We start from the raw sequence: 13,583 nt of genomic DNA on the forward strand, positions 1-13,583 counted from the left end.
CAGAAGGGTTGACGCATTGACGAATGCTAAAAACGGTTGGATGAACAGATGAATGAATGGTTTAAATGGCTGGATTGATGGAGGTACAGACAAATACATGAATCCATGAATGGCTAGATGTATGGATGGATGGATAGATGGACAAATGGTTGGGTGACAATCATAAACAGATGTATGGATGACAGAAATGCTTGGATGGACAGCTAAATAGACAGAAAATTGTATGGACGGATAATTGGTTGGACGGACAGATTTACAGTAGGACAAATAACATGACTGGTTCGTGGATGAAGGATGAACAGAGATAGACAAAGAGATGGGGAGCTAGGCAGTGTTTGTCTGTAAATAATTTTCTTTTTGCCACGGAGACGCAAAATATTTCAGTCCCACAAACAACAAAGACAGAGATAAAACAAAGGCTTAATTTTAGAGGCTGTACAGATTGTTACAACAAATATTCACAAACTGAATCTTTTCACAAAGAGGCTCTTTCTGTAGCAAAGCTGTCAGGAACACAAACCTGCTTCTCTGAAAAAGAAGAAACCCCGCTGAAAATCTAAGCAAGCTACCAGGCAACCAAAAAGAAGAAAACATTTTTTATTTCCTCCGCTGTTGTAAAACTTACTCATCTGCCTGATATGATATTCATGATTGCAGTTACACAAGCTGGCTGCCTAAGAAACGGCATCATAAAAACATCAAGTGCTTGTAAAATAAATCCTGTAATTTACTGCTTCTGTAACGTCAGTGAACAGAAGCTCAGACTCGTTTGTATCGGTGAGGCCTAACCTTTCACATCCTCGTCCTCCACGGTGGTGTTGCTGCTGTCTGACGACTCCTGGAGAAGAAAACAAATCAACCAATCACTTTGTGTTCAGGCACAGCAGGGGATTCACACTGAGCAGGATTCACATAAAGACATCTGTCACACAAAGGATAAACAAGGTAAATCTGCAGCGGCGGAACACAGGCCAGCAGGGGGCGCATCCTGTCATGACACATCATGAACAGCAGCGCATCTATTACATGTGGAAACCGTTCACAAAGGAAGCAAGAGAGGAAGCCAAAAGTTATGAACATGATTCTTACTTATGTTAGTAAGAATCATCGTTAAAACTGTGACATCAAATCAAACTGTAAAATCTGTGTGACTTTTGACCTTAAACTTTTGACTTTTGACCTCCAGAATCTAACTTTTATAATTTTTTTTCTTTTTACGTATTTGTTAAAACTGTCACTATGTCGTGACAGCATATGCGACAGATAATCTGTGGAAAAAACTCGAGCTCCTCTGCCTTCTCCCAGTGCTCCCAGTGCTAACCAGAAACAACCAATCAGAGCCAGAAGGCGGGTCTTAGTGTTGTCAGTCACCCTCCATGTGGCTCGTCCACTCCTCCCCTTCCTTTGCTTCCTCTTTGCTAAGCTGCAGCTTCTTTCTGATAGCAGAGCCTGCAGTGAATACTCAAGCTGGTTAACATGGCCACCGATGAGTAGGCCTGTCACAATAAATCACATAATAAATTAAAATGACCTCAATAATTTTCATTTGGATGATTTATCTTCTTTCCCTTTTTGCTCTCTCTTTCTACCAAAAATTGGATGACGAAAGTCTTCCATCTGGTGCTTTGGTCTGAACAACGGCAATTTTATTAACAGAGACTTCATAATTCGTTTTATCTGTTGTTTCTGTTGTTTTGTTAATTAATTTTTATATGTATAAAATGTTTTCCAGTTCCACACCTAAATGTCCATTAAAATTTAAGGTTTATTGATCTATGAGAATGTGTTCTTGCATTATTATCCCATTGCAAGATTGCTTGAAAATGATCTCAAAACAACATAATTTTTGTTTACCGTCAATATTTTGTTACTGCGACACATCTACCAGATGTTCCTGCAATGGCAAGTTGTTTCTTAGCCATTAGCACATTTAGCAGTGTGTAAATGAGGATGATTGACAGCGCTAAGACCCTCCTCCTGGCTCTGATTGATTGTTTTTGGTCGGGAGCTGTGCATTTTTGTAGGCAACAATAGTAGCTCAAGGATGAAGTGGTGGAAATCTACCTTTTCACAGATTACTTGTCTCATATTACACTATAAGACTATAGTGACAGTTTTAAAAACTTTTTTACACATAAAAGTTACATACTGCAGCTTTAAACACTTTCTGCCTTTCTGAAACTTTAAACTGGAGGAGGCTTTTCTACCTTTCTCAAAATCATAAGCAGACAGACGAGCTTCTCACAGGAAGATCGGCTGTCATCCCGGGCAGAGCGGCACGCCGTTCGGATATATTTATCCTCCTGTCTGTCTGCCTGCCTTTCTGTCACTCCTTTCGCCAGAAGAGGAGTTTCTGATTTCCAATTAGCAGAATAAATGGGTCTAAATTCCCCTGCATGTACAGGGTGCTGAGAGACTCCATGACCTGATTAGTGAGTGCACACGTTCACCAGCAGCTTCAAGAGCACAAAAGTGGATTTTTATAGCCTTTAAAAGAGCAGCCGGTGACCTGAGCAGAGGAAGAAAGAGCAAGGAGGATGTTAACTGCATTTCTGCCAAGAAGAGGGGAAGAAAACTAACATTTGTTAGGCTCTAAATATCTGATCACACCTTCTGTTTGTTTCTTTGCACATTTTGCAATTTTATGACTCATATTTATAAAGTAGTTTATCAGCATTCTGTCCTAAAATCATTAGATGTTAGATTGACTTTAGTACTAAAGAATAAGTATTCTGCTCTAAATAAGATGGGTGTCAAAAACTTTAATGTTTCCTTTGAGTATGAAACAAGTTTATAAAAACCGGACGTCACAGAAAACTCAGTCTTGCCTGGGTGGAAGGGATCTTTCTGCAAACTCATGCAGATTCATGCACAACTTCCTAATACATACCATGTAAAAACATGTTTTCTGTAATAACTACGGTACTATCAGAAGTTACAGAAGCTGAACAAACATAAGAGCACGTTTACGTGCAATACAGATCTGTGACTCTACATGAGAGATAAGAATTGGATAAATTGTCTCACTGATACAGTTAAACCTCACTGAAATATGAAATTGTATTTGAATAAGCTGAACAAATATGGACAGACTTTGGATCAAAGTGTAGAGTGTACAGAATTGATTAATGCCAGTTTGTCAAATAAAATTTAAATAACATTTACTATGATTTTAGAAAAAAGTGGAAATGAATTAAATTCTTTTCACTTTTTCCAACACAAGATAGATATTAGCAATAATTTCACTTTTTTTGTTTAAGCATGCTGTATACAAAATAAGGAACTTTTTAAAGAACACTGATAAATAATTGTGGAGAATTTGTTTTATTTTTTTTTAACTCTGCCATTGAATATTCTAATACCAGTTCGTCTGGATTACAATGATGCATTATTGACATTAGAGCCAACAATGCAGGCGAGTTGAAAGGAACCATTAAAGCAACTTGGGTCCATTAACACAACAACAGAACAACAAGCTGTCTCCATGTCACTCCGCTTTAATTCAGTAATTCGTGCAAAATTAGCCTCCAACAAGTACTGAAAACACACACGGAAAAACTTTTTACTTTTAATAGGCTAAAATTTCTGTATTAAAAATCATCCTTGGTTGGTCTTGTGACTGAACACTAACATTTTAATTTGTGACTATGGGTAATCAATCCATAAACAAACAAATTTCACTTCTTGTTCCTAGTTAACGAAGTAAGCTTAGCTAACTTTTCAATTATACTGTAAATTAGGGAAATGCACCTGCATGTAGGGGACACATTTATGAGGAAGTTAGAGTAAAAAAAATCCTGAACTAAAAGCCAGGCAGGAGCAAATAGTTTGTTTGTAAGCAGAACTTCATAAAAAGAAAAATTCTCAGCAGATCTTCCTGCTGCAGGTCTGTTTATTTGCAAAACTGGTTTACAACAAATACACATGCAGAGGTAAGAAACATTTTAGCTAATCTCAGCTTTTTTAAATAACAGCATAAATATCAGGGGTTCAATTCCTGTCACACTCACACAAACACTAAATCCACACAATGCAGTGATGCACTCACACAAATGCATGTTAAAAACATGTAAAAAGGATAGGAGAAGGAAGAGGAGGAGAATGGGGAAAAAAAAGGATGAAGAGTGAGGTCCAGACTTGGGAATGGTGAATACCTTTGTCCCGTCCACCGGATTATGGATGACAGTTGTCTGAGGTTCCTGGAAGAAGAGGAGGGGAGGTGGAAGAAGATGGAGGAAACGTGAGAGAAAGAGCAGAATATGAAGTAAATGTAGAGAGAAATGGTAAGTAAAGAAAAAAAAAAGAGAAACAACAGAAGGAAACGCTGGTGGAGGAGATGGGGGGTAAAACCCTCCAACAAAGCGACAAAGTGGGTGGGTGAGCTGAAAACTGTAATTTGGAGTCAGCTCTGGTCCCTTCAGACTAAAGAACGAAGAACAGACACAGTCATCCAACCAAATTGCTTAAAATCACCACATCAAACTAGCTTTCAACTTCAAAGAATACGCTACACCAAACTACCCAAGGACTTTTATGCAAGTAAAGCACAGATTTCCCCACAGCATGCATTATAAAAGTCAACCAATTGCATCCTTTTTTAAACCTGAACTTATCTGACTGTTGTAAAACAGCAGGAACGTATTTCTGGAGCAGCCAGCTGTGCATGTAGAAGTTTGACCTCCATGTTCTCAATGACACAAACAAGCAATGAACCATGTGGATTGTCAGAAATCTAAAGGGAAGAATCAGCCAGCTCATTTATTATGCATGAAGTGCTCTGTGACATACATGTAGATCTCACAAGGGGTTGACAAACCCTGCACAAAAACCCCAACACACCCCAGGATAAGAAATAAATAAGAAAAAAATCAAGCAGATCTAACACCCTCGATTCAACAGAGATGACAGACCAGAGAGAACGGTCATTTCACGATTATATTCTGGAAACAAATACAGCTCTGGAAGAAATTAAGAGAGCACTGCAAAATGATCAGATTCTCTGATTTTCTTGTTGGTTGTATATGTTTGAGTAAAATTTAATATTGTTTTTTTTATTCTATGAGCTACCAACAACATGTCTCCAAAATTCCAAGCAAAATTTGTATTTATTTTCAGAAAATGAGAAATAGCCAAAATCACAAAATAGATGCAGTGCTTTCAGACCTCAAATAATACAAAGAAAACAAGTTCATATTGATTGAGAAACAACAATACTAATGTTTTAACTGAGGGAGAGTTCAGAAATCAATATTTGGTGGAATAACCACGAGGTGTTCAATGGGGTTCAGTGCAGTGAGCTCTTAATTTTTTCCATAGTTGTAATTCTGAAACGCTGCTTTCAATACCACAACTAAATGCCGTAAAAGACTCAAAAATTGGGCTGAAACGATTAATTGGACTAATCGATTATTGAAATATAGTTGTCAACTAACTTAGTAACCAAATATTAATTGTTAACTGGAGTATAAAGACTCAAAAAGGCAATTTGTACAAAGAACAAGCTCAGAGCAGCAACTGAGCCAAAATTGTACAAATATATACTCAGTACATGTTGCATTTAAGTTTAAGATAAAAAAAGAAAAGACCTTTGTCTGTTAATCTATTCTACCTAAAATCAAGTGGCTCAGCTTTAGCTTCACCTGGTCAAATACTGTAAAAAGTATTTTTATAAAGCACCTTTTGCTATGTAATTATGTGGTTAATTTAATAAATAATAATAATAATCAACAGATCAGCCGTACACTCTATTAATGTTAAGTCAAGCAGAATTTTTTTATCTTGCAGATGCATCTTTGCAACAAAAAAAAAAAAACCTCAGGCTTTCACAATAGGAATTGTTTTATTTTTGGAAATAAAATTTTTATTTTTCTGTTTAGAAAGGAATTAAATGATTTGTTTATTTGCATCTTTTAATGTATTTGTAAGACTGTATAAAAAAGGATTAAATGAAAAATTTGCACAAAGATTAATTAATATATTAATTGATAAATAAAATGAGTACGGTGTTGCAAAAACAATGCACCGTTTCAGACGTCGCACATCTCTGTGTAACAACCATTAGGCTCCCCCTGAAACGAAAATGCTGCATGGTTAGAGCTTGACTTCTTCACTTTTGTGACTTGCAGTCCAACACTATTTCCTTCTCATTTCTGCAGGCCCTGATTTCTCATGACTCAACCCCTTTAACGGGTTTTTTATTCCCTCCCTCCATTTTCTACAGCTGTTCTCACTCTTCACTCGACATACAGTAAATCAGAACCCATCAGAGCCCTCCATATCCTCTACAGCACTCCTCTCCCTGCGGGAAGTGACACCTCTCTCATGACCAATCATTACTCGTCTCTCTCCTCTCTTTCTCTCTCTGTGATGCTCCGGGTGTCGCCTAGGCAACCATCTCCTAGGGAAACAAGCAGTGATGGCAACTCGGATGATGATGGTGGCAACGATGAGTGAGAACAAAGTACCTGGGGTGTACTGGGAATGCTGATGCCATCGTATGATCCGATGGAGGGAGGGAAGGAAAGAAGAGCCGGTGACCTCACTTGGGTTCAATTAAACAAATTCAGTTTAAAAAACAAGACAGAACTGGTTTGAAAATATGTATTGCAAATTCCTCCACCGGATTCTACAGCTTCCAGGTCAGATGATTAGAGGTTTGTGGAAGTGAAAGCAGTCTGCTTCTGATTGGAAAAGATGAAACGCTAACTAGTTTGAGACCCTGGCAGAAAAAAAACAAACCTCTGGCCTTCCAAACGCTCTCAGTTCCTTTCAAGGATCAGAGAATCTGCCTGTTCTACAAAACAGGCTTCAGTGAACATTTAATTTATTTATTTTTTACAAGAGTCTTAAGCTCTTAAATGTAACTCTCCCCTTAAACTCTCTACGCCTGAGCTTAGTGCATAAGTGGACTTCACAGCCACACATGAGCAACACACAGCCTGGTTTAGAAACACGCTCGTGTGGCTGCACGTGTTGCTTTTTACTCAGCAGAGTAGAAGATATTATAGATTATTATTACATGCTCAGCTGTGTTACATGTCACAGTTGGTGAGCTCATGAGAGCAGCATCTGAAGCTATGTTTCCACCCATTTATAACTGTGGTCTGCAGGGGATAAGTGGGAATATAGTAGCTGGCAAATGTATTTCACAAGTAAGCTGAAAGAATATACAGGACCTACTTTTAGAAAAGTAGAATTAAAAAAATAAAACCCCAATTTCAATGTGGATTTATAAGAGAAATAATGAATTTTTCTGCAGCTTGAGAAGAAAACTGAAGGGCAAAAGATATTTTCCAAAACTTTCTGTTTTCACGTGGTGAAGAAACTGTACTAAAGCTGAAATAATTGAAAAGATTATTGAAATAATAGTCATCTATTTTTCCTGGTCTTCTACACCAGCTTAAAAAAAACAGAAGGTAGATATTAGTACTTCACTGATTTGAGTTTTTGGAAAATCACTGCAGCTGAAATCATGTCTTTGGTATTTTCTGCCAATTTTATAATTGTCTTAATATTTTTACCAAACTTAATTTTATTTCTTGCTTCATCATTTTTCTACTATGATGTTATTATGATTGTTGTGAAGGCTTTGGTCAACTAAACTTGTTGTAAATGTAGTATATAAATAAACTTTGATTTGACTTGAACTAATTTAGTAATCGACTGATCGTTAACTGGAACATATGGAGTCAAAACTATGCCATTTGCTGAAAGAACAACTTATTAAGAGAAGTAATTAAAACAAAACTGCACGAAATATTTACATTTTGCATGTAAGATATAATAAAATATGTGTTACCCATAAATGAAGTGAAATAGTTATAGTTTCACCTGGCTAAAATTATTTTAAAAATATCTTATTAGGCACCTTTGCTATCAGTTAATTATTTTTTCCATTGCAAAAATAATCACTGCATTGTGTTGTTAGAAGCATTTTTTTTGTTGCAGGTGCATTCTTTGCAACACATGACCAAGCATTCACTAATTGCACTTTAGGCAATAAAATATTTATTTTGCTATTAATTTGTTTATTCCTCCCATTGGGACTAAATCCTAATCTGATTTGTACCAGGTTAAAACTTTACAGAATGGCTGCTGATAACAAGCTTTAGGACAAAAAGCACACACACAAAATTGAAGAAGCTTCTTGTTGCAGCTTCCATCTCAATCCATCAGATTTGAAACATAAACAAAAAAGATTGATTGAGATGTTATTTGACCGAAGTTTGTCTACCTTTAGATAGTTTTGCTACAGTAAACACACACTGGAAGTCCCTGCAGGCTGTCAGTGTCCAGTCATTTTTAGAAAACTTACACAGACGGGCAAAATGCCACAGCAGCACAAAACAAACCTGAGTGCAAGTCAACAGCATCCCCAGCTGCCACAGGGAAATGCCTCCTGACACTACCTGCTGATTTAAAACCTAACCAGCCGATGATTACCTTCAACTGACGGATGCACACAGAAGTAAACACAAACAGGGAGCAGTGGGGAGAAGACAGAGGGCTTTAAGGCACAAACACACACACACACACCCCGACTGAGGTGAAGGGAAGTTGGGAGGTAAATACCAGAGCAGGTGAAGGGATGTTTCCTTTGGGACTGGTGACTATGCTGTTTTTGGTGCTGTTTGTCTGAGGCTGTGCAGGAAAGGAGAGGAAAAGGGAGGAGACACAACAAGAGTGTTAACAACAGCAAGAGGGGGTGTCCATGCAGGTGTGTGTGTGTGTGTGATTGCTCACTGTACCAGTGTGAAGTCATTTTTTGTGCAGAAGTCTTGAATCATCCTTCAATTGTTCATTTTGCTCCCAAGGAGACAGACTTTCTAAAGTCAATATTTGTTCCACGTTTTCTGAGGTTCCTTCCAAGCTGCTCCTTTTTCACTCCTTTTCAGATAAATATGTGACTTTATATACAGAGAAGGGATTACTTGTTCTTTATACTCAACTTTTTTCATCAAACAGCATGTTTGCTCTTTGTGCTTTTTATTTTGATATAAGTTTAGACCATATGATTTTATTCATAAATAAAGATAATCTGTAAACTTTTGGTACATTAAAATGCTGCTGAACTAAACCAGCAGAAATCTGCAAGACAGTCCTCAAAAAACCCCAAAACACAACAGAAGTCAGTTGTACTTTTGTAAATTCTTCAGAGAAGCAGCTCTTGCTTCACTTCTGCTTTTCAAAGATGTACGGTTGTATAATTGCGCATCTGTCTGCACCCATTTTCCCATGCAAGTGTAAATGTTGAGTTATGAGTTATTAAAACTGAGTGGAAACAGCAGCAAAAGTCAAAATAAAAATATTGAAAGACCCTCAAAACACCTGGGAAATGATCAAGATAATTTTTAGTAGATTACAAGACATTTTAGCTTTTTGAAAGCAAAACTAGTAGAAAAAAAAGAACTACACCGCAATGCATATACATGTTTATTAGTGTTTCTGGTAAAAATGAGTAAAAAGTCCTAAAATAAGTTAATCTTTTATTCTGTGACATAATCTCACATTTGTGTCAATTAAACATGTATCATTCCTGTTTTGAAGAGTGAGAATCTGTGTTACACATTACTTAAAAAAATGTCCTCAACACTACGATCAATTTAAAAAAGTGTAGCATAATCTGAAATATGCTTCAGTTATATTCACCTTTTAGGATTTGTTGGGGATGTCATCAATTGTAGAGCTGGTGATTTTGATTAAAACAATATTCCTTTATTGGATTTTTTTATTTGGAAGAAATGAACTCCAAATGTTGGATTTCTCTAAATCTTTCAAGCTACAGCAACAACAGATGTGTTTATTTTAAAGTTGTTGTTGTTTTTTTTACCACAAATCCCAATAAAACTGCAGAGTTCTGCACATGCATGTTAGCAAATGTTTTTTTTTTCATATAATTTTTTTTTCAATAGATGTGTAATGAAAATCTCCATATAAAGAGATGGAACATAATCATATGTGAATGACCTCACAAGCATAGCAGGATAAAAATAGGTGCATATCATATACAGTGTGGAGTCCAGAAAGTAGAAGACCGCTGCAGGGGTAAACAGTGAACATTATCTTAAATGTTATTTCTACAAACTGGTATGGTTAATGATAATGAGAGGGTGACATCATCTCACTGTCACCAGTGACGCCCCCCTGTTAAGGGTTACACATAGCAACCATTCAACAATGCTTTTTGGCCTTGAACCTCCTTTCTTTTCTCCCTAAAGCTTTGATGAAATGTCGTTTAGAAGGCCACACATCAAAGAGCAAACACTTTCTTTCTAGACCACACTGATCATAGAGGTTTGGCATCGAATCTACATTAATCCTGCTGGGAGAAAATATCAACTTGAAATTGCTAAGTGGAGCAGAATACTGGGAGTGGAAGTGAATCATCAAAGTGAGTCACTTTTAGAAAGTCAGCTCCCATTACATAAAATCTTAACCATGCAAATCTGTTCCGTCTCAGCAGTTCCTACTCATCGGTGCGAGGTCAAGCGAGGTCAGAGTTTGCTTAATGCCAAGAATTGTGTGAAGTAGGAGTGAAAATTTTAAAAGGGAGGAGAAAGAAATATTTCAGAAAGTGGGGAAAGTTTCGGCGAGCTCGAATCTGAGCCAGTTAATAAATAACATTGGAGGTTAAATAAAGACTTAATTTCACTTTCAAGTATCAAGTTCTGTAATTTGCTATGCTGAGTCATAGGTGGTTTATAACACGGGTGTCCAAAGTGTGGCTCGGGGGTCATTTGTGGCCCTCAAAGTGATTTTGTGCAGCCACACTACAAAAAATGGCAGCTCAAAGTTGCAGGTTGGTGTAGTTAAACAAATCTAACAATTAAATGTTGACTGCCTTTCTAAAAAGATACAGAGAAATAAAATATGACAAGGTACTTATTTAGTTAAATTTCATAGTAAACACGACCACAAATATTCAGCAGCCTTTACTCAGACTTCGTTGCACCCTTTTAGAAAATGCTAGTAAACAAAATAAAAATAGGATAAGTTTTGAAGAATGAGCAACCCATATCCTGTTTGCATTGATGAAAATACACACATAAAAATTCCAAGATAATAAAAAACAATGCACATTTCAGATATAATTTGGACATTTTTGTTTGCTTTGTTTTATTAAATAAGGCAAATCTGCTGGATTTTATGTTTTAGATCTACAATCATTTACATTTTGTGGCATTTGGTTACTTTCAACTTGACAATTTTGGCCACAAGGTAAAAAGTATGGACATCACTGGTTTATATCTGATTGAAATTATTAAGAGAAGTGTGTGTGTGGGTGTGTGTGTGTGTGGGTTCATATGTTAATGTGATCTGCCGTAATATGGCATTTAAACACCAGTTAACTGGCACAGGACAGGAAAGGAGAGAGCAGGCCAGCACATAGAAGCAGAAAAAAACTATAAAACACAAAACAGCCATTAAAACAACAAACTTTCCCATGCAGTAAACTCAAATGCAAATATTCCCAAACAAATTCCTCCTTTCACACAAACATAGCATCAACCAAGCCCATCTTCATCGGGTAAATGATTCCTCATCAGCGCAACAATCTGTGAGGAAGACGATGAACTCCAGCAAAATCAGCGTTTCAATCGAACCATGTTAGTGGCTCAATATCTTCTTCGTGTCATTTGAAAAAAGCTCACAAAAGGCTAAATTAATTTTGCTAGAGAAAATTAATTATGTTCACAGGTTTCAAGCCTCTAATGACCAAAACGACAGTCTCTGATCAGATGTATCAGATGTATTGCATTGCTCCAGCTTCTGAAATCAAAGCATGTTGTTTTAGGTGAAGTCACAAACAGTAAACAATTTCTTCTTTTCAGAACATCATTGAACAATTGTAATCAAGTTTTTTTTTCTCTTTTACCTAATTTTTAATGTAATAAACATATGTACTATTGAGAGTCAAACACTTAGATATTTAGAGTCAAGTTTTAGGTTTTTAGGAGTTGAGCCCAAATCCAGTTATCACTCTCTAAGGTACGAGTGCAAGTCACATGACTTAAACATGATCCAAGTCCAAGTTTCAGATAGAGTTCCCATTTAATACAATCTGTTTACCTTCTGAGTTGCTCTAATCCTTATAATCCTTGTATTATAAGAACAAGTACTGTCTTTAAACGTTTTTCTTCTGCAACTTTGTGCCTCATCTTGACTGGGTCAGTTGATAAAAAAGAATTTCAGAGAAGTGGCTCCTGTTGCAACTCAGAAGCAGCATGTAAAACATAAATTACACTCAAATAAAACCTTTGTAATTTGGCAATGTACTGACACTGGCCATCAAACAGAATGAAAGTGAAGGAGAGATGAATAAAGCAAAAGAAAGTCAGTTGAAAAGCATGACCAAAAAAGGAGTGACGGCTCAAATGTGTAATCAGCGTGCTCACCATGTACTGGACAGTCGAGCTGGACTTGCGTTTCTGTCCTCAGGCAATTGATGAGATGGATTTATTGATGGATGTGGAGATGATCGATAAAAAGAAGAGGTTGGGAGAAAATAAAACAAGCAATGATGACGACTGAAGATTAAAACACAACTTCTGTCCACAAAATGAAGAGCAAAAATCATGAAAAGAAGGCCGTCTTTAGAGAAGTCTGACTTGAAAGCTCTTGCAAAAGAAAGGTGGTGCAAGCAAGAAAAGAATGACATCAGGGAAAAGTTGCATGAGAAGGAAGTTTGCGAAACAGGGGGGTAAACGCACACAAAAAAAACGACCCTCTCTTCTAACTACAAGAAACAAGATGGCACTACAAAAATTAAACAAGTGAATAGAAAATTATTTATAATCAATAGAAACTTAAGATTTCTAGGTTATTTCATAATAAATATAGATACACAGCAAAGATACAAAATCTTACAGTTGAAATTAGACAAAACTTTCTGATTCAGCAAGAGATAGGAGCGTGTTTTAAGCAAATTATGTCTTAAATTGATTCCACTGGCAAATTATTTCAATTATAACATGGCATTTTTCCCATGTTATAAATGGAGCTAGTCGTTTACCTTTTGGTCAATATTAAGAAATCGTTAACCTAAAACAAGCTTATATTGCTTGCTAAAAAGTTACTTGTCTTAATTCAGCATAGTAAAATATTTGCACCAGAAACAAGACCAAAAATACTAGGTAAGATTTTGTATTTTTGCAGTGAAACCTTTAATTGAAATTTCTGGCAGCAGAGGAGGCTAAAGGTGCTAAAGGGCAGCGAATGCCAAAGAGAGGCCACCTGCAAGCGCTGGACAGGTGCTTCAGCTGAGAAGCATCAGGTGCTATTATGCATTAATGAACCAGCAGGGGGAAAATAACGGAAAGTGGAAAACGAATGAGGAGGCCCCGAAAACATGAGGACATGTGGAGGAAGGAAGGAGAATCGAGGCAAAGAGAGGAGAAAAAGGATGAAAAGCGGGGACATTAGCAAATGAAGAGGACGACTTTAGAAATGCTTCGGGGCGAGTGTGTGGGGAGCCTGTTGCTAGGCGATGAGAGCGCCACATTGGAAGTAAGAGTCTATTTCTGTCGTTTGAGTTTCCAGGGTCCAGACTGGCAGCTATTCCTGGAACCGGAGTCACATTCCCC

General features: G+C 37.0%; 1 protein-coding gene across 37 annotated transcripts in view; it reads right to left on the reverse strand.

Annotated features, from left to right (window-relative positions):
* Positions 1 to 13,583, reverse strand: part of camk2b1 (calcium/calmodulin-dependent protein kinase (CaM kinase) II beta 1) — an 82,656-nt gene that overhangs the window by 18,042 nt on the left and 51,031 nt on the right. For 9 of the 37 annotated variants that reach the window (XM_032579628.1, XM_032579626.1, XM_032579621.1 and 6 more), the window contains 4 exons: positions 12,396 to 12,428; positions 8,572 to 8,640; positions 4,155 to 4,199; positions 790 to 838 (listed from right to left, as the gene is read on the reverse strand). In XM_032579628.1, the coding sequence (XP_032435519.1) occupies positions 790 to 838; positions 4,155 to 4,199; positions 8,572 to 8,640; positions 12,396 to 12,428 (196 nt within the window). The remainder of the gene's footprint in view (positions 1 to 789; positions 839 to 4,154; positions 4,200 to 8,571; positions 8,641 to 12,395; positions 12,429 to 13,583) is intronic. The other 28 variants (XM_032579631.1, XM_032579632.1, XM_032579630.1 and 25 more) reach the window with 5 other exon arrangements.

This window comes from Xiphophorus hellerii, chromosome 12, assembly GCF_003331165.1.
Source record: "Xiphophorus hellerii strain 12219 chromosome 12, Xiphophorus_hellerii-4.1, whole genome shotgun sequence".
Lineage (NCBI taxonomy): Eukaryota > Metazoa > Chordata > Actinopteri > Cyprinodontiformes > Poeciliidae > Xiphophorus > Xiphophorus hellerii.